Below are 27,495 nucleotides of genomic sequence, written 5' to 3'. Positions count from 1 at the left end.
CTCCGTCGGCAGTTGATATTGCCAATTGAAAACGTGATGCTGTAGCCTATTGTAGTTCATTGACGGTATAAATGTTATAATTGTTTCTCCATGTGAGACATTCTCGAATGTGGATCACTGAAAACGATGTATACCGAGGCGGCTAATTTAAATTTCAGTTCGAATGGAAGCATCGACGATCCACTGAGCTCTCTGGATCAAGAATGGAACGAGCCCCCGGCGAAAAGACTGTCTCGGACGGGACACCATGTTATGTCCGTCTTCCTTGGATCTATTATGGTTTTTGGTTTCATCAATAACCTGGTGGTATTGATCCTGTTTATTAAGTTCAAAACTCTGCGGACTCCTGTGAACATGCTTTTGCTGAACATCAGCGTGAGTGACATGCTGGTGTGCCTCTGTGGCACCACTCTCAGCTTCGCCTCCAGTCTACAAGCACGCTGGCTGTACGGGAAGCACGGGTGCATGTGGTACGGCTTCGCCAACTCTTGTTTCGGTGAGTTTAGTCAACTGTTACGTAACAAAATAGTCACCAAAGTAACTATATATATTTTTCTCACAATAACACAATCAAAGCTTCGATGCCTCATCAATGCGTTTAAAGAAATCATTGTGCCAAATAATTGTGCCAAATAATTGATTCACTTTATCAACCTGCCAATAATCCGAATCAGCTGCGCTAGGACGTTTAACTCTCCAGGAACCGGGTTGGAGAGTCCTGAACTAGGGACTGTCTGTCTATAGGTAATTTTTATCAGATAATGTTGCCGATGAAAGGTGTAGTGTGGGGTACAGTGATTGCATTATTGGAGCGAAGTGATGGACTTCCACTTTCAGATTTCCCACGTGCCACATGACTGGGTTTGCCCACTATTGTTCCTGATGTTACACATACAGCAGAATTGTCTTATGGATAGTGTGTTGTCAGCAGTTGCATCTGTGCCCCACAGACAGTTTAATTGTGACTCCTCTGACGTGTGAAATCATTGCTTCTGTACTCTCACGGCCAAGTGGAACAGAAAGAGAGGGAGAGAAAAATAGAGACCCATTCTATCAGCATGATGATGTTAGTTCTCACTGTACTTTAGAGATACCTTCAATGAATCTGTCTAGACCCAGATATAGGAAGCTTTTTGTCTGTGACGCTATGCAGTGTGTGTGAAATTGTTTAGTGGAATGGAAGTGGATTCAGGGCTACAGATGTAGGATCTTAATTTGATCACCCTTTTGTAGCAGGGAATTTCCTGCACAGCAGATAATGCAAACTTGTAGTGTGTTCACGTTTTAAAAATGCTTCTAAAGTTTGTCGTCGGCACTTTACATTTTGAGACTTGATTTGCCCCTACAAAAAGTATATTATTTATAATCCAAATCAAATCAAATGCATTGTATAGGTTGTGAACACATATTTTGCAGACGTTAAGGTGCAGCAAAATATTTGTTTCTAGCTCTGACAGTGCAGTAATACCTAACAATACATACAGTTGAAGTCGGATGTTTACATACACCTTAGCCGAATACATTTAAACTCCGTTTTTCACAATTCCTGACATTTAATTCTAGTAAAAAATCCCTGTCTTATGTCAGTTAGGATCACCAATTTATTTTAAGAATGTGAAATGTCAGAATAATAGTAGAGAGAATGATTTATTTTGGCTTTTATTTCTTTCATCACATTCCCAGTGGGTCAGAAGTTTACATACACTCAATTAGTATTTGGTAGCATTGCCTTTAAATTGTTTAACTTGGGTCAAACGTTTCGGGTAGCCTTCCACAGGCTTCCCACAATAAGTTGGGTGAATTTTGGCCCATTCCTCCTGACAGAAATGGTGTAACTGAGTCAGGTTTGTAGGCCTCCTTGCTCGCGCACACTTTTTCAGTTCTGCCCACAAATTTTCTATAGGCTTGAGGTCAGGGCTTTGTGATGGCCACTCCAATACCTTGACTTTGTTGTCCTTAAGCCATTTTGCCACAACTTGGAAGTATGCTTGGGGTCATCGTCCATTTGGAAGACCCATTTGCGACCAAGCTTTAACTTCCTGACCGATGTCTTGAGATGTTGCTCCAATATATCCACATAATTTTCCTTCCTCATGAAGCCATCTATTTTGTGAAGTGCACCAGTCCCTCCTGCAGCAAAGCACCCCCACAACATGATGCTGCCACCCCCGTGCTTCACGGTTGGGATGGTGTTCTTCAGCTTGCAAGCCTCCCCCTTTTCCCTCCAAACATAACAATGGTCATTATGGCCAAACAGTTCTATTTTTGTTTCATCAGACCAGAGGACATTTCTCCAAAAATTACGATCTTTGTCCCCATGTGCAGTTGCAAACCGTAGTCTGGCTTATTTATGTCGGTTTTGGAGCAGTGGCTTCTTCCTTGCTGAGCAGCCTTTCAGGTTATGTTGATATAGGACTCGTTTTACTGTGGATATAGATACTTTTGTACATGTTTCCTCCAGTATCTTCACAAGGTCCTTTGCTGTTTTTCTGGGATTGATTTAAACTTTTCGCACCAAAGTACGTTCATCTGTAGAAGACAGAATGTGTCTCCTTCCTGAGCGGTATGACGGCAGCGTGGTCCCATGGTGTTTATACTTGTGTACTATTGTTTGTACAGATGAACGTGGTACCTTCAAGCGTTTGGAAATTGCTCCAAAGGATGAACCAGACTTGTGCAGATCTTGGCTGATTTCTTTTGATTTTCCCATGATGTCAAGCAAAGAGGCACTGAGTTTGAAGGTAGGTCTGGAAATACATCCACAGGTACACCTCCAATTGACTCAAATGATGTCAATTCGCCTATCAGAAGCTTCGAAAGCCATGACATAATTTTCTGGAATTTTCCAAGCTGTTAAAGGCACAGTCAACTTAGTGTATGTAAACTTCTGACCCACTGGAATTGTGATTTAGTGAATTATAAGTGAAATAATCTGTCTGTAAACAATTGTGGGGAAAATTACAGTGCCTTGAGAAAGTATTCGGCCCCCTTGAACTTTGCAACCTTTTGCCACATTTCAGGCTTCAAACATAAAGATATAAAACTGTATTTTTTTGTGAAGAATCAACAAGTGGGACACAATCATGAAGTGGAACAAAATTTATTGGATATTTCAAACTTTTTTAACAAATCAAAAGCTGAAAAATTGGGCGTGCAAAATTATTCAGCCCCCTTAAGTTAATATTTTGTAGCGCCACCTTTTGCTGCGATTACAGCTGTAAGTCGCTTGGGGTATGTCTATCAGTTTTGCACATCGAGAGACTGACATTTTTTCCCATTCCTCCTTGCAAAACAGCTCGAGCTCAGTGAGGTTGGATGGAGAGCATTTGTGAACAGCAGTTTTCAGTTCTTTCCACAGATTCTCGATTGGATTCAGGTCTGGACTTTGACTTGGCCATTCTAACACCTGGATATGTTTATTTTTGAACCATTCCATTGTAGATTTTGCTTTATGTTTTGGATCATTGTCTTGTTGGAAGACAAATCTCCGTCCCAGTCTCAGGTCTTTTGCAGACTCCATCAGGTTTTCTTCCAGAATGGTCCTGTATTTGGCTCCATCCATCTTCCCATCAATTTTAACCATCTTCTCTGTCCCTGCTGAAGAAAAGCAGGCCCAAACCATGATGCTGCCACCACCATGTTTGACAGTGGAGATGGTGTGTTCAGGGTGATGAGCTGTGTTGCTTTTACGCCAAACATAACGTTTTGCATTGTTGCCAAAAGGTTCAATTTTGGTTTCATCTGACCAGAGCACCTTCTTCCACATGTTTGGTGTGTCTCCCAGGTGGCTTGTGGCAAACTTTAAACAACACTTTTTATGGATATCTTTAAGAAATGGCTTTCTTCTTGCCACTCTTCCATAAAGGCCAGATTTGTGCAATATACGACTGGTTGTTGTCCTATGGACAGAGTCTCCCACCTCAGCTGTAGATCTCTGCAGTTCATCCAGAGTGATCATGGGCCTCTTGGCTGCATCTCTGATCAGTCTTCTCCTTGTATGAGCTGAAAGTTTAGAGGGACGGCCAGGTCTTGGTAGATTTGCAGTGGTCTGATACTCCTTCCATTTCAATATTATCGCTTGCACAGTGCTCCTTGGGATGTTTAAAGCTTGGGAAATCTTTTTGTATCCAAATCCGGCTTTAAACTTCTTCACAACAGTATCTCGGACCTGCCTGGTGTGTTCCTTGTTCTTCATGATGCTCTCTGCGCTTTTAACAGACCTTTGAGACTATCGCAGTGCAGGTGCATTTATACGGAGACTTGATTACACACATGTGGATTGTATTTATCATCATTAGTCATTTAGGTCAACATTGGATCATTCAGAGATCCTCACTGAACTTCTGGAGAGAGTTTGCTGCACTGAAAGTAAAGGGGCTGAATAATTTTGCACGCCCAATTTTTCAGTTTTTGATTTGTTAAAAAAGTTTGAAATATCCAATAAATGTCGTTACACTTCATGATTGTGTCCCACTTGTTGTTGATTCTTCACAAAAAAATACAGTTTGTTTGAAGCCTGAAATGTGGCAAAAGGTCGCAAAGTTCAAAGGGGCCGAATACTTTCGCAAGGCACTGTACTTGCCATGCACAAAGCAGATGTCCTAACTGACTTGCCAAAACTATAGTTTGTTAATAAAACATTTGTGGAGTGGTTGAAAAATGTGTTTCAATGACTTCAACCTAAGTGTATGTAGACTTCCAACTTCAACTGTACATAATCCCCCAAAAATCAAAATAAAGAAATATCAGAATGAGCAATGTCCGTGTCCGGAACATAAATATATATGTATATAATGGTGTGTATGGACGGTATATGAGTAGAAAAGGTGTGATGAGCCTTGACTAGAATAGAGTATATACATATGAAGTGGGGCTCACTCACTGTAAATCAAATGGAGATGAAAGATCAGCAGGAGGAGTGGGGATTCACACACTTTCAAAGGTTGCACTCAGGAGGGGAATTGAGGAGGGAGGGCGGGCTTTGAATATCATTATTATCATTCAATATAATTGAATATAAAAAGGACAAATGCATAAGGTTGCCCTGTTGCTTCAAGTGCCATTCTGTCACTTCTCCTAATTTGCCCCAAGAGGTTTTCTCCACCAAAGCTTTCCACAAAAGGTGCACTCATGAGGGGAATTGAGAAGTGAGTGCAGGCCAGGATTTTAATATCATTATCATTTGAATTATCATTGAATATTAAAAAAGGAGAATGCACAACCATGTCCTGTTCCTTAAAATGCCAATCTGTTACATCTTCTAACGACCGTAAGATTATATTATTCCACCAATGTTCCACAACCTGCTATATTGCCCTTTACCACAAAAAAACCGTTGAACAAATTGTCTCAGCAATAAGTCTGCCAACGCCTCTTTGCAGCTGTAGTCAAGAGTACGACACTGAGACGACGTGTGCCCATGCACACTAGGCTAATTCAGGAGACAGTTTGTAGTTTTTACTCCCCTCTTATATCAGGAACGGGTGGCGAAAAGTTTAATTAAACGATTCAGAGACTAAAACGAATAAATCATCATTTAAAGAGAGCTAATCGATATACAAACCCAAAATCATCGGCTCTTCTTGCAGGCTGTATATCCCTATGTCGGAGCATAGCGAACTGTAGGTTGTGATTTTTGACCTGCTTACTTGTACATTGAACAATACAGCAACTTTACAGCAACCATAGAAAATACTGTTTGTTTTCCACAATTTGTGGGTGTGGTCAAGGGGAATTCCTTCAATATCTACTCCGGAGTATCTCTGCCTTCTAGAATTCCTCTCGGCCCAGCCCATTTGTTTCTGGTTTGAGGTGGCAAAACTAGGGCAATTCTCAGTGTTTGTGACATCACATGAGTCAAGGGTTTTGAAAACGGGCTGAGGGGTGTTTATGGTTGATAAGAAGGTCAGTCTGTTCATGGGATAGCAGAGCACTGAGCCCAGAACCTGTTAGGCCATAGCCCTGCCTGGCTGTTGGCTTGCTAGGCTACCCTCTGCAGTTGTTAGATAGAAGAAGAGTCTTCTGGGCCTTTGTGTGTTTACATATCAGGTCATGGATTTTTTTTCAGTAATATCAACTATTGGAGTAATTGTGTCACAGGCAAGCTCTTATTTTCTGAGCTGATTATTTAACAAGCAGCTAACGAGCACACCATTTCAAACAATGTGTTAACTGTTTATGACAACCGTTTATTACAGATCTACAAACTAGAAATGAACAGTTTATAAAATACTTATAAACCCTTATAAATAACCCCTGGGGAGGGTAGGCAACAACACATCCGCCACCATGACCCTCAACCTGGGGGCCCCTCGGGGGTGCATGCTTAGTCCCCTCCTGTGCTCCCTGTTCACCCATGGCTGCGTTGGAATGTTAGTGTAGCATGTGTGCATAGAGCCAGTGCAAGAAAAAGGGGATCAATGCAGATAGTCTGTGTAGCCATTTGATTAATTGTTCAGCAGTCTTACGGCTTGAGAGCAGAAGCTGTTCAGGAGCCTTTTGGTCCCAGACTTGGCGCTCCGGCAGCGCTTGCCTTGCGGCAGCAGAGAAACCAGTCTATGACATGTGTGGCTGGAGTCTTTGACACAGCCTGGTATAGAAACAAAGCTCACCCAAACCATCAAAACGATAGTCATGGACTATCTGAAGGAGAAATATGATGACCTCCTGGACTTATCCTCGTTGGTCGACCCTCGGGTTTAAAATACATTACATCAAAGAGGAGAAGGTGGGCCACAATAAAGCAAGAGCTGTCTCAGAGATGGTCAATGAATGACATGAAAACCCAAGCCCAGCACAGGGAGACGATGCTGCTGCTGCTTCACCACAACTGCCAGCTAAAAAGAGAAAGTCACTGGGCAGTTTTTTCAAAAAGCCTCTCCACTACCACAGGTCTCACTCAAATCCAGCTGGTAGAAAAGGAACTCAGCTGCTACCTTCAGTCTCCTGATGCTGACAGTGAAACCAATCCACTGGACTGGTGGAAGATCCATCCCAAAACACTTTCCCAAAGTCCTCCACCTGGCAAAGCGCTACCTGTGCATTCCTGCGACCAGCTCCCCCTCATAGTGACCTGCCATAGGGCAGCTTTAAAGCCAATATGAGTATTTGAGAATGGTTACACTACTGCAATTTGGAGTATACCAATGCTTCCCTCTATTGGAGCATAGTAGTGTTGATGTCAAAGTGTTATGTTAATTTATTAGGGTGCAGTACATGGTGTTCCAGAATCCAGGAACTCCAAACCACTTTCATTTCACACCCTGTCATTTTAGTGGACAAAATTTCCCACTATAGGTGTGAGTTCTACAGAACAGCGGCCCAATCCACAATGACACAGTGAAAGGGACAGACATTTTTCTCAAATACATGTCCATATACTACTCCCCTGGCAAAAAAACTGTCATCCAGCCCCCTCTCCGCTGGCTGTCACTATAGGACCACCAAGGTGACCTCAACCTCTGAGATGGAATCTTCTGGATGGCGTGTGAACTGTGAATGGCATTGAAATACCAAGACATTTCTCCCTCTGTTAGTCACTCCAAGCACAAAGTCAGCCACACCCACTCTCTCCATCCATTTCCTGTTTCTCAATAATGCTCAGAGCTTAACTCATCCGCAGGTTGTGGGGTGTGGGATACCATAGAAATAAACTTACTAGAACCGGCATCTCCATTGAAGTCAATGTACCATGATGGGTGGACCAGTGGCCACAAAGTAAAGCAGGAAGAGTAATTATATTATATTTCTATGTGCCATACTGTGCGCAGTTGAAACCCTCTGCAGAATACGTGCACACAAACTGCACTGCAGTGGTCAGTAATATGCAGTTTATAAAATACTTGGAAACACTTATAACTAAGAGCATTATTGTTCTTAGTTATAGGATCAATATAGATGTAGGAACTTTACTTTGAGAAAAGTGGACGCACCTTGCATTTTCACATAATATAATGTTCAATAATTTAGACTTTTTGTGGCTACTACTGTTGAATAATTAACAGATGTCCTGGGCCTCTGAAGCATATTGGGTAGTTAAATTAAGAGAGGTTTCCATGCAGAGTCATTGTGCCCTTGGCAGATAGCTATGTAATGGGTTACAGCTGTTGCTTGGGGTCCTCATTCCAAACCTGGCCTCCTGACCATCCGCTACCCAGCAGTAGCTAAAATGGAGGTCTGAAGCAAAAACGGCTCCCGAACATCTACTCTTCTCCTAAAATAGACTACAACCGCAAACTTTTATGTCTATTCTCCAAAAACAAAACAGCCTCCAAACAGAAGAAGGGATCCACAAACATCTGCACAACCATAGACATTTCTCTTTATGTGGAATGTGGCTTCTTTTTTTCTCTGTGCTCAAGCGTGGCAGGGCGCAAATCTGTTTCGAGAGTAATCTGGAGGGGCGCTGATAGACATGATTAAAAAGATCTTTGAAGATTAGAACATGCTGTGAGGAGAGGAGGATCTTTTGGAGTGTAGGAAGAACTTTCACAGAAATGAAATAACATGGGGTGGAGATGGTGGGAGATTGTGAGATGAGATTACACAAGTCATCATGGTTCAAAGCATGGTGTAATGACTGCTTTAGATTTCAAACCAAAGTGACTGTATGTACGTAGAATGACATACAAATGTAGAACGATGTACGTGTGTAGAAGGAAGTATGTACACTGTAAAAAATGACCCTTTGGATCAACCCTAACATTTTTTACAAGTAAATGAGTTAGGTTATCTCAATTGAAAAAAAGTACATTTGTTGAAACCAAATATATGATTCAATGCCAACAGTTATACACTGCTCAAAAAAATAAAGGGAACACTTAAACAACACAATGTAACTCCAAGTCAATCACACTTCTGTGAAATCAAACTGTCCACTTAGGAAGCAACATTGATTGAGAGGATCTGCAGAGAAGAATGGGAGAAACTCCCCAAATACAGGTGTGCCGAGCTTGTAGCGTCATACCGAAGTAGAATTGAGGCTGTAATCACTGCCAAAGGTGCTTCAACAAAGTACTAAGTAAAGGGTCTGAATACCTATGTATATGTGATATTTCAGTATAAATTAGCAACAAAAAAAGTACCTGTTTTTGCTTTGTCATTATGGAGTATTGTGTGTAGATTGATGAAACATTTAATCAATTTAGAAAAAGGCTGTAACGTAACAAAATGTAGAAAAAGTCAAGGGGTCTGAATACTTTCCGAAGGCACTGTAAGTCCTTTGTGACTCCATACATCTAATTGAATTATATATTAAGAATGTATGTAATGCCCACTGATATATGTATCACATATATTCAGTCTGTGTGAGTTACTTTATGCTCTCATGCATACTATAGTTTGGTAAGTTATTGGTATTGGTTCACTGTTTCTTGTTGATCTATTTATAGAAAATAATGATGTTGAGATAGTTACATTCTGATACATGTGAGAAAATGTAATTACTCTTTAAGGGCGACCCAGAGGTTGATGAGATACCAAATACAACAATGAAAGGGCAAATAAATCAATGAAAACCTTGGGAAATTCATCATGTATAATTGGGCAGGGGGGTTTCTCAAGAGGGAAAATATATACAATCAGGGACTCCTATGAGATTTCTACATGGAATTCAATATGAAATAATGGCATATGAGAAACCTGGGCATGATGAACGGACCATGGTCTGAGTCTGACTGTCTCTCTAGTCTCTTGGTGGAGGGAAGGGGGTTAAAGGACATGGATGAACTCGGCCGCTTCCTCATCTGCACTGACAGGTCGGCTCCCCTAGGGGTCAACCAGAGGGAAGAGCCAATCACTGGCCTTGCTGCTGTAGCGTCTTTTCCGCCCTCTGGTCCTCGAAGGAGGGAGTGTGATTGTGTGCCTTACACTGATTGAGTCAAAGAAATGTAACTGGGGAGTGGAGTGGAGTAGATTGAATATCCAATCTGTAATGACAGGCATGCAGCATGTGCCCACTGTTTTGAGCTACAGAGCTAAGCCAAGGCTGTTTCTGAATTTCACATCGCTTTCTCACCCCTCGATAAATTAGTAAACTTATGTTGAAAGATAACCCGTCGGGGCTCAGAGGTCCTTATTAAAGCAACAGCCTCGGCAGCTTCCTACAGCAACGTTTTCATTTGCAACAGCATTTTATATAATAAGAATAATACATTGTATTTGTGCCTTTGAAGATACCTAGGGACACATACAGAGCAACACATAAAATAGCCTAAATAAACACGACAATACTAAAAGCAAAGTGCATTACCACAAAGGCGCGCGGCACCCCAAAAATAGCAAGATAATTAATACATGGGGGAAAACAGCAACAACAGCAATTACAATGTCAAGCTCACGAAGGCAGTTCAAATCGAGAGGCTACTTGAACGACCTCTGTAACCCGATAGGTAGAAAAAAACGGGGGTGACCCGTAAACCTGTGTCAGAGGATGGAATGCTGCGGATGGGGGTGTAGGTGTGTAGCATGTCAGAGAGACAGGAGGGGGCCAAGCCATGCAAGGATTTGTAAGGTGCAGATTTTGAGTTTTAGAATGTTTGAGCTTATCCACGATTTTATTTATTTTAAACAGCTGATGCATGATGGTGGTGAGGGGGGGGGGGGTCAGAGGTAGGTTTGGATTGAACATAGATTTGTGTGTTATCAGTTTAGCAGTGGAATTGGAGAGCATGTTGGGGGATGATTTGGCCAAGGGGTATATGTAGATAATGAATACTGTCGATATCGACACCTGGCTTCCCAGTTACCGCTCCAAAAACAAATTATAGAACCTAGATGAACTGTATGGTTAATCTTCTACAATATACAAGCAAAATGTATATTTCTATTCAATGACTTCAACTTTAAGACCTATACATTGACATAACATTACCATTATAATGTCCAATTGTCCAACACAATTATACATTTCTCAAAATGATTGGCCATATTCCAAACCATAGAATTATAATTAAATATGTTTTCTATTACCTAGAATTATAATTAAATATGTTTTCTATTACCTAGAATTATAATTAAACATTTTTTTCTATTACCTAGAATTATAATTAAATATTTTTTCTGTTACCTAGAATTATGATTGACATGTTTTTCTATTAACATACAATATATTACATGAATATGAATTGTTGATGCCTGGAGGTTGTGTGTGTGAAGAGCCTGAAGACAGAGAGAGTTGATTAAGATGGGTGTGCATGCCACTGCATGTAGAGATGAGTCAGTTTGGGCTGATTACTGTCCTCTTGGCTGGACAGGGTAACCGTGACAGGGGGTTTGTTACTTGTGTGTGTGTCTTCATTATACAGGGGGCTGGAGGATCATAGGGGGTTCCTGTTTGGGCTCTGTAAATAGTTGTCATTAGCATAGACAGGTTATTGATGGAGAAAGCAAACGTTCACAGCGGGCAGAGCATCTGTGACATTTTCCATTGTGTGATTCACTGTAGGAAAAGCACTGGCACATCTGAGTTGCCTTTTTACAGGTGCGTGGAAATAATGTGATTATATCTCAGAAGAAAAGAAGGATCCACACACTGCTATAACCAGTACCACTTCGGTTTATCCATTGTGTGATTCACTGGAATCGGTTCCGGGTAGGTTGTGAGATAATGGACCTACGTTATTGGTGGCAGTGATAGGAGTATCAGTAGTGAATTAGAGGGATTTTGACACTTCAGTTGCTCAACTTTGGGATTTGATTAAGCCATATGTACATGTTGCTAATACCCTGCAGGCATTTCCCAGTGTCTTATTCCAAATGCATGATATGAACCACTTGATCAGCTGTCAATGAAATCATATCTGATAGCGCAGTAATTACAGTGGAATATGTGGAGTGATGGAATGACTCATTTGCAGCAAATGCGTCATTTCAGCCCACCCCTATACACACATACCGCAGTCACACTCACACACGCACGTGACTTGCCGTGATGGTGAGAAATATATGAGCGGAAAAGGTATTTTCTCCTTTAATTTCTCATTTGGTTGATATGTGATCTGTAAACATAGTGTGTCCAAGATGGCATAGCAGTCAAACGTCCTTTGTCCTCGTCTTGTCGTGTCCCGTGTATATATATATTTACATCTTTCTTCACATACCTTTTTATATATTTTATTTTCCAAAAACTCAACTTCAAAACACTCTCGTGCAACCCGCCTCACCAATTTAAAAAAAAAAGTATTATTTACCTCAAATCTGAAATCCACAATAGAAGCTAGCCTGAAGCTAACCAGAAGCTAACCAGGAGCTAGCCAGTTTACTGGATAACGTTAGTATTTAGCTAACCACGGTTGATGGTCATCCTCTATCCTTTAGCTCGAAAAGCTATCGCCAGTTTTGTACAACGCGACTCATACCAGAATATACCGGACCTATTTTTCTCTCCATATCCACGGATTTCAACCGAAAGCTCTGAACATTTACACCTGGATCTCGCAGCTAACTAGCTGCTATCCGTGTGACTATTGGCTTACGTCGGTCCCGGAACAAACTTCAATTATTCCGGAGCTAGCCAGCTGAAGAGTTCCATCAACCACTCCTGGGCTACAATCACCTATCCGGACCCGTTTTACTGCCGATGCGGATCCCCACCGGGCCTTCATGACTGTACTACCGACGTTATCTGCACGAGGGAGTTATCCAACTGGCTCCTCCGTCGCGACGTTACCTGAACGGCCATCTGCGGCCCGCTAATCGTTAGCTGTCTTATCGGCTGCTATCTGAATAGGTCTCTCAGACAATTTTTCTTGGGTCACTATTACTATATCCATTTTGCCAATTGGATTGATCCCCTCTACCACACGGAACCCCACTAATCTACTAACGGAAACGCACAAAGTGGCTAAAAACAGAGCACCGTCCTACGCTAGCTTGCTACCGATGGCCCGGCTAGCTGTCTGAATCGCCGTTACCCCAACCAACCTCACTACTAACTGGACCCTTGTGATCACTCGACTAAGCATGCCTCTCCTTAATGTCAATATGCCTTGTCCATTGATGTTCTGGTTAGTGTTTATTGGCTTATTTCACTGTAGAGCCTTTAGCTCTGCTCATTATACCTTACCTTTCAGTTCCACCACCCACACATGCGATGACATCACCAGGTTTCAATGATGTTTCTAGAGACCATATCTCTCTCATCACTCAGTACCTAGGTTTACCTCCACTGTATTCACATCCTACCATACTTATGTCTGTACATTATACCTTGAAGCTATTTTATCGCCCCCAGAAAGCTCCTTTTACTCTCTGTTCTGGACGTTCTAAATGACCAATTCTCATAGCTTTTAGCCGTACCCTTATCCTACTCCTCCTCTGTTCCTCTGGTGATATAGAGGTGAATCCAGGCCCTGCAGTGTCTAGCTCCACTCCTATTCCCGAGGCGCTCTCTTTTGATGACTTCTGTAACCGTAATAGCCTTGGTTTCATGCATGTTAACATTAGAAGCCTCCTCCCTAAGCTTGTTTTATTCACTGCTTTAGCACACTCTGCCAAACCGGATGTTCTAGCCGTGTCTGAATCCTGGCTTAGGAAGACCACCAAAAATTCTGAAATCTCCATTCCGAACTACAACATTTTCAGACAAGATAGAAAGGCCAAAGGGGGCGGTGTTACAATCTACTGCAGAGATAGCATGCAGAGTTCTGATCTACTATCCAGGTCTGTACCCAAACATTTTGAACTTCTACTTTTAAAAGTCCACCTCTCTAAAAATAAGTCTCTCACTGTTGCCACCTGCTATAGACCACCCTCTGCCCCCAGCTGTGCTCTGGACACCATATGTGAACTGATTGCCCCCCATCTATCTTCAGAGCTCGTGCTGCTAGGCGACCTAAACTGGAACATGCTTAACAACCCAGCCATCCTACAATCTAAGCTTGATGCCCTCAATCTCACACAAATTATCAATGAACCTACCAGGTACCACCCCTAATCCGTAAACACGGGCACCCTCATAGACATCATCCTAACCAACTTGCCCTCTAAATACACCTCTGCTGTTTTCAACCAAGATCTCAGCGATCACTGCCTCATTGCCTGCATCCGTAATGGGTCAGCGGTCAAACGACCTCCACTCATCACTTTCAAATGCTCCCTGAAACACTTCAGCGAGCAGGCCTTTCTAATTGACCTGGCCGGGGTATCCTGGAAGGACATTGACCTCATCCCGTCAGTAGAGGATGCCTTCCTCACCATCTTAAATAAGCATGCCCCATTCAAGAAATTTAGAACCAGGAACAGGTATAGCCCCTGGTTCTCTCCAGACCTGACTGCCCTTTTAACCAACACAAAAACATCCTATGGCGTTCTGCATTAGCATCAAACAGCCCCCGTGATATGCAACCTTTCAGGGAAGCTAGAAACCAATACACACAGGCAGTTAGCCAAGGCTAGCTTTTTCAAGCAGAAATGTGCTTCCTGCAACACTTACTCAAAAAAGTTCTGGGACACTGTAAAGTCCTTGGAGAATAAGAACACCTCCTCCCAGCTGCCCACTGCACTGAGGATAGGAAACACTGTCACTACCGATAAATCCACTATAATTGAGAATTTCAATAAGCATTTTTCTACAGCTGGCCATGCTTTCCACCTGGCTACCCCTACCCCGGTCAACAGCACTGCACCCCCCACAGCAACTCGCCCAAGCCTTCCCCATTTCTCCTTCTCCCAAATCTAGGCAGCTGGTGTTCTGAAAGAGCTGCAAAATCTGGACCCCTACAAATCAGCCGGGCTAAACAATCTGGACCCTTTCTTTCTAAAATTACCTGCCGAAATTGTTGCAACCCCTATTACTAGCCTGTTCAACCTCTCTTTCGTGTCGTCTGAGATTCCCAAAGATTGAACAGCAGCTGCGGTCATCCCCCTCTTCAAAGGGGGGGACACTCTTGACCCAAACTGCTACAGACCTATACAGTGCCTTGCGAAAGTATTCGGCCCCCTTGAACTTTGCGACCTTTTGCCACATTTCAGGCTTCAAACATAAAGATATAAAACTGTCTTTTTTTGTGAAGAATCAACAACAAGTGGGACACAATCATGAAGTGGAATGACATTTATTGGATATTTCAAACTTTTTTAACAAATCAAAAACTGAAAAACTGGGCGTGCAAAATGATTCAGCCCCTTTACTTTCAGTGCAGCAAACTCTCTCCAGAAGATCAGTGAGGATCTCTGAATGATCCAATGTTGACCTAAATGACTAATGATGATAAATACAATCCACCTGTGTGTAATCAAGTCTCCGTATAAATGCACCTGCACTGTGATAGTCTCAGAGGTCCGTTAAAAGCGCAGAGAGCATTATGAAGAACAAGGAACACACCAGGTAGGTCCGAGATACTGTTGTGAAGAAGTTTAAAGCCGGATTTGGATACAAAAAGATTTCCCAAGCTTTAAACATCCCAAGGAGCACTGTGCAAGCGATAATATTGAAATGGAAGGAGTATCAGACCACTGCAAATCTACCAAGACCTGGCCGTCCCTCTAAACTTTCAGCTCATACAAGGAGAAGACTGATCAGAGATGCAGCCAAGAGGCCCATGATCACTCTGGATGAACTGCAGAGATCTACAGCTGAGGTGGGAGACTCTGTCTATAGGACAACAATCAGTCGTATATTGCACAAATCTGGCCTTTATGGAAGAGTGGCAAGAAGAAAGCCATTTCTTAAAGATATCCATAAAAAGTGTTGTTTAAAGTTTGCCACAAGCCACCTGGGAGACACACCAAACATGTGGAAGAAGGTGCTCTGGTCAGATGAAACCAAAATTGAACTTTTTGGCAACAATGCAAAACGTTATGTTTGGCGTAAAAGCAACACAGCTGAACACACCATCCCCACTGTCAAACATGGTGGTGGCAGCATCATGGTTTGGGCCTGCTTTTCTTCAGCAGGGACAGGGAAGATGGTTAAAATTGATGGGAAGATGGATGGAGCCAAATACAGGACCATTCTGGAAAAAAACCTGATGGAGTCTGCAAAAGACCTGAGACTGGGACGGAGATTTGTCTTCCAACAAGACAATGATCCAAAACATAAAGCAAAATCTACAATGGAATGGTTCAAAAATAAACATATCCAGGTGTTAGAATGGCCAAGTCAAAGTCCAGACCTGAATCCAATCGAGAATCTGTGGAAAGAACTGAAAACTGCTGTTCACAAATGCTCTCCATCCAACCTCACTGAGCTCGAGCCTTTTTGCAAGGAGGAATGGGAAAAAATGTCAGTCTCTCGATGTGCAAAACTGATAGACATACCCCAAGCGACTTACAGCTGTAATCGCAGCAAAAGGTGGCGCTACAAAGTATTAACTTAAAGGGGCTGAATAATTTTGCACGCCCAATTTTTCAGTTTTTTATTTGTTAAAAAAGTTTGAAATATCCAATAAATGTCATTCCACTTCATGATTGTGTCCCACTTGTTGTTGATTCTTCACAAAAAAATACAGTTTTATATTTTTATGTTTGAAGCCTGAAATGTGGCAAAAGGTCGCAAAGTTCAAGGGGGCCGAATACTTTCGCAAGGCACTGTATCTATCCTACCCTGACTTTCTAAGGTCTTCGAAAGCCAAGTCAACAAACAGATTACCGACCATTTCGAATCCCACCATACCTTCTCCGCTATGCAATCTGGTTTCAGAGCTGGTCATGGGTGCACATCAGCCACGCTCAAGATCCTAAACAATATTTTAACCGCCATCGATAAGAAACAATACTGTGCAGCCATATTCATTGAACTGGCCAAGGCTTTCGACTCTGTCAATCACCACATCCTCATCGGCAGACTCGATTGCCTTGGTTTCTCAAATGATTGCCTCGCCTGGTACACCAACTATTTCTCTGATAGAGTTCCGTGTGTCAAATCGGAATGCCTGTTGTCCGGGCCTCTGGTCGTCTCTATGGGGGTGCCACAGGGTTCAATTCTTGGACAGACTCTCTACTCTGAAGAAGATGATGATCAATGATGTCGCTCTTGCTGCTGGTGAGTCTCTGATCCACCTCTATGCAGACGACACCATTCTGTATACTTCTGGCCCTTCTTTGGACTCTGTGTTAACAACCCTCCAGACGAGCTTCAATGCCATACAACTCTCCTTCCGTGGCCTCCAATTGCTCTTAAATACAAGTAAAACTAAATGCATACCTCTTCAACCGATCGCTGCCTGCACCTGCCCGCCCGTCCAACATCACTACTCTGGACGGTTCTTTCTTAGAATATGTGGACAACTACAAATACCTAGGTGTCTGGTTAGACTGTAAACTCTCCTTCCAGACTCACATCAAACATCTCCAATCCAAAGTTAAATCTAGAATTGGCTTCCTATTTGGCAACAAAGCCTCCTTCACTCATGCTGCCAAACATACACTTGTAAAACTGACCATCCTACCGATCCTTGACTTCGGTGACGTCATTTACAAAATAGCCCCCAATACCCTACTCAATAAATTGGATGCAGTCTATCACAGTGCCATCCGTTTTGTCACCAATGCCCCATATACTACCCGCCACTGCGACCTGTACGCTCTCGTTGGCTGGCCCTCGCTTCATACTCGTCGCCAAACCCACTGGCTCCAGGTCATCTACAAGACCCTGCTAGGTAAAGTCCCCCCTTGTCTCACCTCGCTGGTCACCATAGCAGCACCCACCTGTAGCACGCGCTCCTGCAGGTATATCTCTCTGGTCACCCCAAAAACCAATTCATACTTTGGCCGCCTCGCCTTCCAGTTTACTGCTGCCAATGACTGGAACGAACTGCAAAAATCTCTGAAACTGGAAACACTTATCCCCCTCACTGGCTTTAAGCACCAGCTGTCAGAGCAGCTCACAGATTACTGCACCTGTACATAGCCCATCTATAATTTAGCCCAAACAACTACCTCTCCCCCTACTGTATTTATTTATTTATTTTGCTTCCCCCATTATTTCTCTCTACTTTGCACATTCTTCCACTGCAAATCTACCATTCCAGTGTTTATTTTATTATTCTTTTTTAAAATATTTTTTATATTTTTTGCCTTTACCTCCCTTATCTCACCTCATTTGCTCACATTGTATATAGACTCATTTTTCTACTGTATTATTGACTGTATGTTTGTTTTACTCCATGTGTAACTCTGTGTTGTTGTTTGTGTCAAACTGCTTTGCTTTATCTTGGCCAGGTCGCAATTGTAAATGAGAACTTGTTCTCAACTTGCCTACCTGGTTAATTAAAGGTGAAAAAAACAACAAAAACAAGCCCCGTCAGGGGCCTTTACTGTAGATTATACCATTTCAGTTGTTGGGAATTGCTATTTGCACAGTCATGTGATCTGTGAAGCATGTTCTTGTACTTTAGCTTCAAAGAAAAATCCCTCGCACTTCACGAAGCTTGTTTCTGTGGTATAATTCAAAAGTACAGTGCAGATAGGCTACATACAGTGCATTCTGAAATGATTCAAACCCCTTGACTTTTTCCACATTTTGTTACATTACAGCCTTATTTTAAAATTGATTGAATTTATTTTTCTCTCATCAATCTACACACAATACCCCATAACGACAAAGCAAAAACAATGTTTTTGTTGCTAATCAATAAACAATAAAAAAACTGAAATCACATTTACATAAGTATTCAGACCCTTTACTCAGTACTTTGTTGAAGCACCTTTGGCAGTGATCACAGCCTTGAGTCTACTTGTTTATGAAACTACAAGCTTGGCACACTTGTATTTAGGGAGTTTCTCCCATTCTCCTCTGCAGATCCTCTCAAGCTCTGTCAGGTTGGATGGGGAGTGTCGCTACATAGCTATTTTCAGGTCTCTCCAGAGATGTTTCATTGGGTTCATGTCCGGGCTCTGGCTGGGCCACTCAAGGACATTCAAATACTTGTCCCGAAGCCACTCCTGCGTTGTCTTGGCTGTGTGCGTAGGGTCGTTGTCCTGTTGGAAAGTGAACCTTTGCCTCAATCTGAGTTCCTGAGCTCTCTGGAGCAGGTTTTCATCAAGGATCTCTCTGTACTTTGCTCTGTTCATCTTTCCCTCGATCCTGACTAGTCTCCCAGTCCCTGCCGCTGAAAAACATCCCCACAGCATGATGCTGCCACCACCATGCTTCAACGTAGGGATGGTGCCAGGTTTTCTCCAGACGTGACGCTTAGCATTCAGGCCAAATAGTTCAATCTTGGTTTCAACAGACCAGAGAATCTTGTTTCTCATGGATTGAGAGTCCTTTTGGTGCCTTTTGGCAAACTCTAAGCGGGCTGTCATGTGCCTTTTACTGAGGAGTGGCTTCCGTCTGGCCACTCTACCATAAAGCCCTGATTGTTGGAGTGCTGCAGAGATGGTTGTCCTTCTGGAAGATTCTCCCATCTCCACAGAGGAACTCTGTTCATAGATGACCAGCAGGGTCAGATAATAATAATCACAGTGGTTGTAGAGGGTGCAACAGATCAGCACCTCAGGAGTAAATGTCAGTTTGCTTTTCATAGCCGATCATTCAGAGTTAGAGACAGCAGGTGCGGTAGAGAGTCCAAAACAGCAGGTATGGGACAAGGTAGCACGTCCAGTGAACAGGTCAGGGTTCCATAGCCCTGCCTGCGGTTGAAACAGTTGAAACTGGCTCAGCAGCATGATCAGGTGGACTGGGGACAGCAAGGAGTTATCAGGCCATGTAGTCCTGAGGCATGGTCCTAGGCTCAGGTCCAACGAGAGAAAGGGATAGAGAGGGAGAAAAAGAGAGTGAATTAGAGGGAGCATACATAAATTCACACAGGACACTGGATAAGACAGGAGAAATACTCCAGATATAACAGCATGACCCTAGCCCCCCGACACAAACTATTGCACCATAAATACTGGAGGCTGAGATGGTTTGCACATGCACATACAGTACAAGCGTCATATGATATTGCCCTTGAAGTGATAAGATATACAGTGCCTTGCGAAGGCATTCGGCCCCCTTGAACTTTGCGACCTTTTGCCACATTTCAGGCTTCAAACATAAAGATATAAAACTGTATTTTTTTGTGAAGAATCAACAACAAGTGGGACACAATCATGAAGTGGAACGACATTTATTGGATATTTCAAACTTTTTTAACAAATCAAAAACTGAGAAATTGGGCGTGCAAAATTATTCAGCCCCTTTACTTTCAGTGCAGCAAACTCTCTCCAGAAGTTCAGTGAGGATCTCTGAATGATCCAATGTTGACCTAAATGACTAATGATGATAAATACAATCCACCTGTGTGTAATCAAGTCTCCGTATAAATGCACCTGCACTGTGATAGTCTCAGAGGTCCGTTAAAAGCGCAGAGAGCATCATGAAGAACAAGGAACACACCAGGCAGGTCCGAGATACTGTTGTGAAGAAGTTTAAAGCCGGATTTGGATACAAAAAGATTTCCCAAGCTTTAAACATCCCAAGGAGCACTGTGCAAGCGATAATATTGAAATGGAAGGAGTATCAGACCACTGCAAATCTACCAAGACCTGGCCGTCCCTCTAAACTTTCAGCTCATACATCAGAGATGCAGCCAAGAGGCCCATGATCACTCTGGATGAACTGCAGAGATCTACAGCTGAGGTGGGAGACTCTGTCCATAGGACAACAATCAGTCGTATATTGCACAAATCTGGCCTTTATGGAAAAGATAAAGATAAAGATATCCATAAAAAGTGTTGTTTAAAGTTTGCCACAAGCCACCTGGGAGACACACCAAACATGTGGAAGAAGGTGCTCTGGTCAGATGAAACCAAAATTGAACTTTTTGGCAACAATGCAAAACGTTATGTTTGGCGTAAAAGCAACACAGCTGAACACACCATCCCCACTGTCAAACATGGTGGTGGCAGCATCATGGTTTGGGCCTGCTTTTCTTCAGCAGGGACAGGGAAGATGGTTAAAATTGATGGGAAGATGGATGGAGCCAAATACAGGACCATTCTGGAAGAAAACCTGATGGAGTCTGCAAAAGACCTGAGACTGGGACGGAGATTTGTCTTCCAACAAGACAATGATCCAAAACATAAAGCAAAATCTACAATGGAATGGTTCAAAAATAAACATATCCAGGTGTTAGAATGGCCAAGTCAAAGTCCAGACCTGAATCAAATCGAGAATCTGTGGAAAGAACTGACAACTGCTGTTCACAAATGCTCTCCATCCAACCTCACTGAGCTCAAGCTGTTTTGCAAGGAGGAATGAGAAAAATTTTCAGTCTCTCGATGTGCAAAACTGATAGAGACATACCCCAAGCGACTTACAGCTGTAATCGCAGCAAAAGGTGGCGCTACAAAGTATTAACTTAAGGGGGCTGAATAATTTTGCACGCCCAATTTTTCAGTTTTTGATTTGTTAAAAAAGTTTGAAATATCCAATAAATGTCGTTCCACTTCATGATTTTGTCCCACTTGTTGTTGATTCTTCACAAAAAAATACAGTTTTATATCTTTGTTTGAAGCCTGAAATGTGGCAAAAGGTCGCAAAGTTCAAGGGGGCCGAATACTTTCGCAAGGCACTGTATTTGGGGGTTTTAAGTGGCTAAATTAAAGTATTATCCGGTAAAACCTGCTATCTAGAAACCAAAATGGTTCTTCGGCTGTCCCCATAGGATAACCCTTTTTGATTCCAGGTAGAACCCTTTTGGTTTCCATGTAAAACCCTTTCCACAGAGAGTTCTACACAGAACCCAAAATAGTTCAACCTGGAACCAAAAAGGGTTTTTGTTGGAATCCTTTTTTCTAAGAGTGTAGAAATCCAGTATAGAGAACCATATGCACATGATTACTGGACTTGTCACTCCTATCTGATAACCTAACACAGTGCACAACTTCTCACAGATCCCACTGAACTTAGACTACTGAAGGCAGTTTGCTTTCAAAATGTAACTGAAACCTACAGTATTGTTTTCATAATTGCAGGGGCTGCAATATTCCTCTTCATTGCTGTAATGCACACTCTGATGTGTTCATGGGGCTGCTTAAAATAGCCGCATAAAATAGGGAATTTGACATGTTCCCCCTTCAAAAGTGATTGTTTACTTGGGTATTAAGGCTCAGTTTAGAAAAGCCAAACAGAACACATGAAGTTAGTCTGTTTTCAAGGGTAGCCTGCCAGTGCACCACAATCTGTCTCAGTGACTGTCTCGCAATAATCCATGTAATGGGTAATCACGGTATACCACCATCCCTCTTGTGCTCTCTCTCTCTCTCTCTCTCATTCTCTCCCTACCTCCCTCTCTTTCTCTATCCATCTCTCAGGAATTGTGTCGCTAATCTCGCTGGCCTTCCTCTCCTATGACCGCTACAGCACCTTAACCGTTTACAACAAGCGGGCCCCCGACTACCGCAAGCCTCTGCTGGCTGTGGCGGGCTCCTGGCTCTACTCCCTGTTCTGGACAGTGCCCCCCCTGCTGGGCTGGAGTAGTTACGGCCTGGAGGGGGCCGGGACCAGCTGCTCGGTCACCTGGACATCCCAGACTCCCCAATCTCACTCCTACATCATCTGCCTGTTCATCTTCTGTCTGGGGCTGCCTGTGCTGGTCATGGTCTACTGCTACGGGAGGCTGCTCTACGCTGTCAAACAGGTGGGCTGTCCCACCTATCCACATGGGTTCAAATGAAAAAATGGCTTGAAATCAATCAAAACACACCATGTAATGTTTGCCTACACATATTCTGTTTATTCGCTATTCTTCAAGCAAACTTCTTATTCTGAATAACTGTAATCATCTACCTGTGAAGAAGTGGTAGGTGTTTACGGTACCTAAAACCAACATGGATGGGTGCATTTGCACGTGTGTGTGTTTTCGTCAATAAAACATCAATAGAAGTGAGGCTTGAGCAGAGGAGAGTCAAGTTTACTCATGCAAAGCCCCAGATCAGCATGTTGTGTCAGGGTTTGAACCTGCTGATAACCCACTGATAATCAGAAAGACTTGCAGTGTTTAAACTGTCAGTTATTGGGTAGAATGCTGAAGCACTGCCTAGTGATATCTCACTCTCCCAGTCAGCGTTATCTGGTGTCTCCACCCTTCCGTGTTTAAGTAATAATTTGTTTGACATACATTCAGATAGTGAACCCAGCTAGCCCCGCAAAGTCAATGTATTGCTGATTACTAGCACGGTCACCACTGAATTATAGAGGGCTAAGCACCGCGAGTAAGTAGCTTTGCACAAGCGAGCCAAAACAGCTCTCCTTCTTCTGTAGCACGAGGCATCTTGATGTACAGCCGGGGATCAAACTCTCAACCTCCCAATCTCAGGGCAGACACGCTAACCACAAGAACACTGAGTTGGTAGCAGCTACCATCCATTGTTAGGCTACCATTCAAGTTTCTAATTGCACATATTACCACCGTGGTAATCCTGCAGTTTAACTGCCAAATCACACTTGCATGTTCACAGTCATGTATTTATAGAACAGCTAATGGGCTTTCTGCCCACAATATGAATAACATAATGCTGCAGCTATATATGTATATATAGACATGTAATATGCACTCAGTACTACTCCTTCATATGGACTTCCTGTAGAAAGATGCCCTGTCTTCAGTGGTCTGTAGACTGAGATGCATGGAAAGGAAGTTGGTGGTTACAGATTGGTAGGATTGAGAGAAGAGTGTGCGCAAAGAGAGAAACTGAACACTACTTTTACATGATTAAGACAGTGTTCATTGGACAGATGGAGTATCCTTTAAAAAACAAAATAACACTTGGTTCCCTTTCTTCCACTGCAATTAAGACTGATATCCTATTAAGAAAGCAACTTGTGACTAGATAATTATGCAGTTGCCTAGTGTGACTTTTTTTCTCAGCTGGGACGGATCTTATGGCTACAGGTGTTTCAGAATACTCAGATCAGACAGGTCTGGCCTGGTAATGAGATTAAGTGTTTCGACTTGCGTGACTAAAACGCAGCCCTGTTAGAATAGTTTTTAAAAAGCGCTCTTCCTTCCTGGAAGTTCAAGCAATAACTGATGTGACATGACAGGATAAGTAAAAGGTAGTGAACTGGAAACCCTGCGTCACTCATCCAGTCCTGTCAGGTCACTTAGCCTTTTTTAAAGTCAATTAGGGAAGGAAGTCTTTATTAAAATAATTTAAACAGTGATTATCCTATTACAAGGAAGGATGATTTTTTAAAGTGTAGGTGAAGTATGACACTGATTAACCTATGTCAAGGGAAAGGAGGCTTTTATATAAAATACAAATGTAAACATTGATTAGCCTAAGCAGTGAAGGAAGGAAATTACATTTCTCTTAAGTATTGTAACAAGACCTTGTATGTCCTTCTACATCCTCCTATGTGATTGGCCTCTCAGGACATACATTTATGCACAACTTTATGTATGATCATTTCCTCCCAGGTGGGGCGGATCCGTAAGTCGGCGGCGCGGCGGAGAGAGTTCCACATCCTGTTCATGGTGATCACCACGGTGGTGTGTTACCTGCTGTGCTGGATGCCCTACGGCGTGATCGCCATGATGGCCACCTTTGGACACCCGGGCCTCATCACCCCCATCTTGACCGTGGTGCCCTCCATCATGGCTAAGAGTAGCACCGTCATCAACCCCCTCATCTATATACTCATGAACAAACAGGTGAGCAGAACCTAAACCAAAAATGTGTCCTCTACTCATCTCCTCCGTTACGTTGATGTGAAAGACGTGAACAGATGAAAGCCAGCCCAATGAGGCGCTTCCACCATTATTTCTTTCACTGGTCAAGTATGTTTCAATCAAAAGGGAGGAGACGAGCAGGTAATACATTTTCAAGCAATTGAGATACAGCCCTTGCCTCTTGAATTGTGGGATATGTAGTTAGACAAGGGTCAACTCACAAGGCAAGTAAGATATCTTTATTCACAACAGTTTAAGTATAAAAGAATGGAAAGAAATACAAATTTTAGACAAACAAATGATGTTCAGTACAAACTGATTCTGGCTATAGAAAATTCTGTAAAAACAGGATTTTTGTTTAAAGATCCCAAAAGGTGTCAATATTTAGTGTTTACCCTCAACAGTAGATCAGCCAACACTTCACATTTCTATTGTTGTGTTTTTGTGCATTCCATTCACAATGTACACAAACAAGTGAATCATCGTAAGGACATTTTGTCCATTTATATTTCTAAGCTGAGGCCTCTGCTTTGTTTTTGTAGTGGTTAACTTCTAGAAGATGTAGTGTTAACTAACAGTTAACTTCACACAGGGAACATTTGGCACAGTATCAAGTCTATCACCATTACCAAAAGCCTTAGACCACTGCGCTCCTGGTCTAAGGCCCTGCATCTCAGTGCAAGAGGCTATAGTCCCTGGCTCAAATCAAGGCTGTATTACATCGGGCTGTGATTGGGAGTCCCATAGGGCGGCACACACCAGGTTTGGCCGTCATTGTAAATAAGAATGTGTTCTTAACCGACCTGCCTAGTTAAAGGTTAAACTTTTTTTTACATTTTTTTTATAAATGCGCCTCAAACTATTCATAGCTGCATTCATTGCATTACACTTGACAAGACTTCAATAGGCAAACAAACCACATTTACATTATATTTACACAGTGTGGCTGTAGAATCATGTCAAGGCCAGGAAAAGTAACTTGTCAGTTTGACCATCTGGTCTTGCGGTACAGTAACTTTAAATAGCGTACGTACATCGAGGACACTGATAAGAAAGTTCCACACACACACACACACACACACACACACCAGTGGTTAGGTTAAGACTGGTCCATACACAAAAAAAGTGAAAAGAAAAAAAGTTGTTTTTCCTCATAGACCTACATATACTACTATCCCTGAATTTCTCAAATAAGGTCTGCAATATTTTTAAACCAAAAAGGAACACAACGTGCTTTTTGAACTGCTTAAATTCAAACCTACCCTCTCAAGTAAACCCTTTACACTGCATGTTTTCAATTCTCTATTTCCATGCTCTAAACATGACCTGTACATGGAAATGCACCGATGTTCAATATTTTAATCTATAGATCACTTTTCCACGTTCATACCCAGACCTCGCCCATGTACAACATTGTGTCACAAGAACAATACCTTAAAAAGATGACCCATCTCTCCAGTAGGAATACATTCCTGAAGGACTACTTCATTACACAATACGACATGACATCCACATGCCCTAAACCCCCCCCCCCCCCCCCCCCCCCCCTCCTTACAACATTGATGACTATTGCTATCCTAACCAGCAGCAACAGGCTGTTTTTGTCTTTTTCCAGGCTCAGCGAAAACAAAGAAGTTCCTCTGTAGGCGTCACTTCAGAGTTCGGCCTTTAAACTATTTCACTTCTTTTTAATGTTTAAACGGCTTGTGAAACAACTATCATTTCAACACCCTGACAGTCTCTGGTCTCCGAACCGGATGGCCAGAGCAGCTTCAGTTTGACACTATCCATTGCGGCAAAAGCAGTTCTGGAGCACGCTAGCTTAACCTCTACAGCCTAAGATTGATTAGTATTGGCACCACTCTCCTCCTCTTCACTTTCGTCCAGGTCAAAGGTCAAACGCCAGAGCATGGCCCACAGACGACAGTGCTGACTCAACTTAGTCTCTTCAGTCGCTTGATTAGTATCGGCACGCGCCGTCTCTTGATGGCCATAGGAGGTCAAAGGTCAGGGCCCACAGTTGACTGCGTTGAACCCCGAGAGCGTGACCTTGCCCTTGGTTTTGAGGTCGTGTTGCGAGGCGCTGTTCATCCTCTGGACCAGTAGCTTCTCAAAGAGCAGGGGATGGTACGCCCCAAGGGTGCAGGCGGCGTCGTAGTGGTGCTCGTGGTAGTGGCACAGGTCTGTCTGACGCAGAGAGGGGATGTACTCATAGACATGGACCTCCTCGCACAGCGACATCATCAGGACGATGCCTGGAATTAAAAACAGGGCAAATATTAATTCATTACAGTTTATACTGCAATCTATGGGTCAAAGCATTTTCGGGCCAGTTTCCCAGACAGACTCAAAATAATTTACCACGGAAATTCTCTGGAATCCGACCTTTAGTTTGCATCTTTTTTTTTTTTTTATGTGAAGAAATGGGTTTACTGTGTTGACAAACGGGGAGTGACTCGCTCTGTATGACACCTTCTCACATGCACACTCCCCCCTTTCACAAACACTCCTCACATACGCTCTCTTTGTCCCTCTCTTGCAGTTCTACAGGTGTTTCCTGATCCTGTTCCACTGCAAACGGCCCAGTTCTGAGAACGGCGTCTCCTCCATGCCTTCCAAGACCACCGTCATCCAGCTCAACCGCCGGGGTCACAGTAACAACGTAGCAGTCACGCCCCAGCTCTCCACCGGCACCAACCACCATAACCACCATCCCCACACAGTGGAGTGCAGCACTAACAACCGTGAAGTCACCACCCCAGTCTCCGAACAGACCAGCCCAGACCCCAACCAAGAGAGAACCTCCTGTGGACAGCCGCCTACCCCCCTCACTACCCCCCGAAGCCCCTCTCAACCCACCCCCCCTTTCCCCCACGTGACAAACGCTATCCAGTGA

The 27,495-nt window shown here is 42.9% G+C and overlaps 2 protein-coding genes across 4 annotated transcripts in view; one reads left to right on the top strand and one right to left on the bottom strand.

Moving 5' to 3' along the window:
* Positions 1-27,495, top strand: LOC139373200 (parapinopsin-like). Its single transcript, XM_071113388.1, has 4 exons — positions 1-496; positions 22,240-22,565; positions 24,348-24,581; positions 27,142-27,495. The coding sequence occupies exons 1-4, from the start codon at positions 127-129 to the stop codon at positions 27,493-27,495; spliced, it is 1,284 nt and encodes a 427-aa protein (XP_070969489.1). The 5' UTR covers positions 1-126.
* The window catches only part of LOC139373199 (beta-galactoside alpha-2,6-sialyltransferase 2-like), a 37,265-nt gene continuing 34,588 nt past the window's right edge, over positions 24,819-27,495 (bottom strand). For all 3 annotated transcript variants that reach the window (XM_071113386.1, XM_071113385.1, XM_071113387.1), the window contains one exon: positions 24,819-26,854. In XM_071113386.1, coding sequence (XP_070969487.1) covers positions 26,607-26,854 — 248 coding nt within the window. In that variant the 3' untranslated portion in view covers positions 24,819-26,606. The remainder of the gene's footprint in view (positions 26,855-27,495) is intronic.

The sequence above is a fragment of the Oncorhynchus clarkii genome, chromosome 18 (genome assembly GCF_045791955.1).
Source record: "Oncorhynchus clarkii lewisi isolate Uvic-CL-2024 chromosome 18, UVic_Ocla_1.0, whole genome shotgun sequence".
In the NCBI taxonomy this organism is placed as follows: Eukaryota; Metazoa; Chordata; class Actinopteri; order Salmoniformes; family Salmonidae; genus Oncorhynchus; species Oncorhynchus clarkii.
This window is presented reverse-complemented; position numbering and strand designations above follow the sequence as displayed.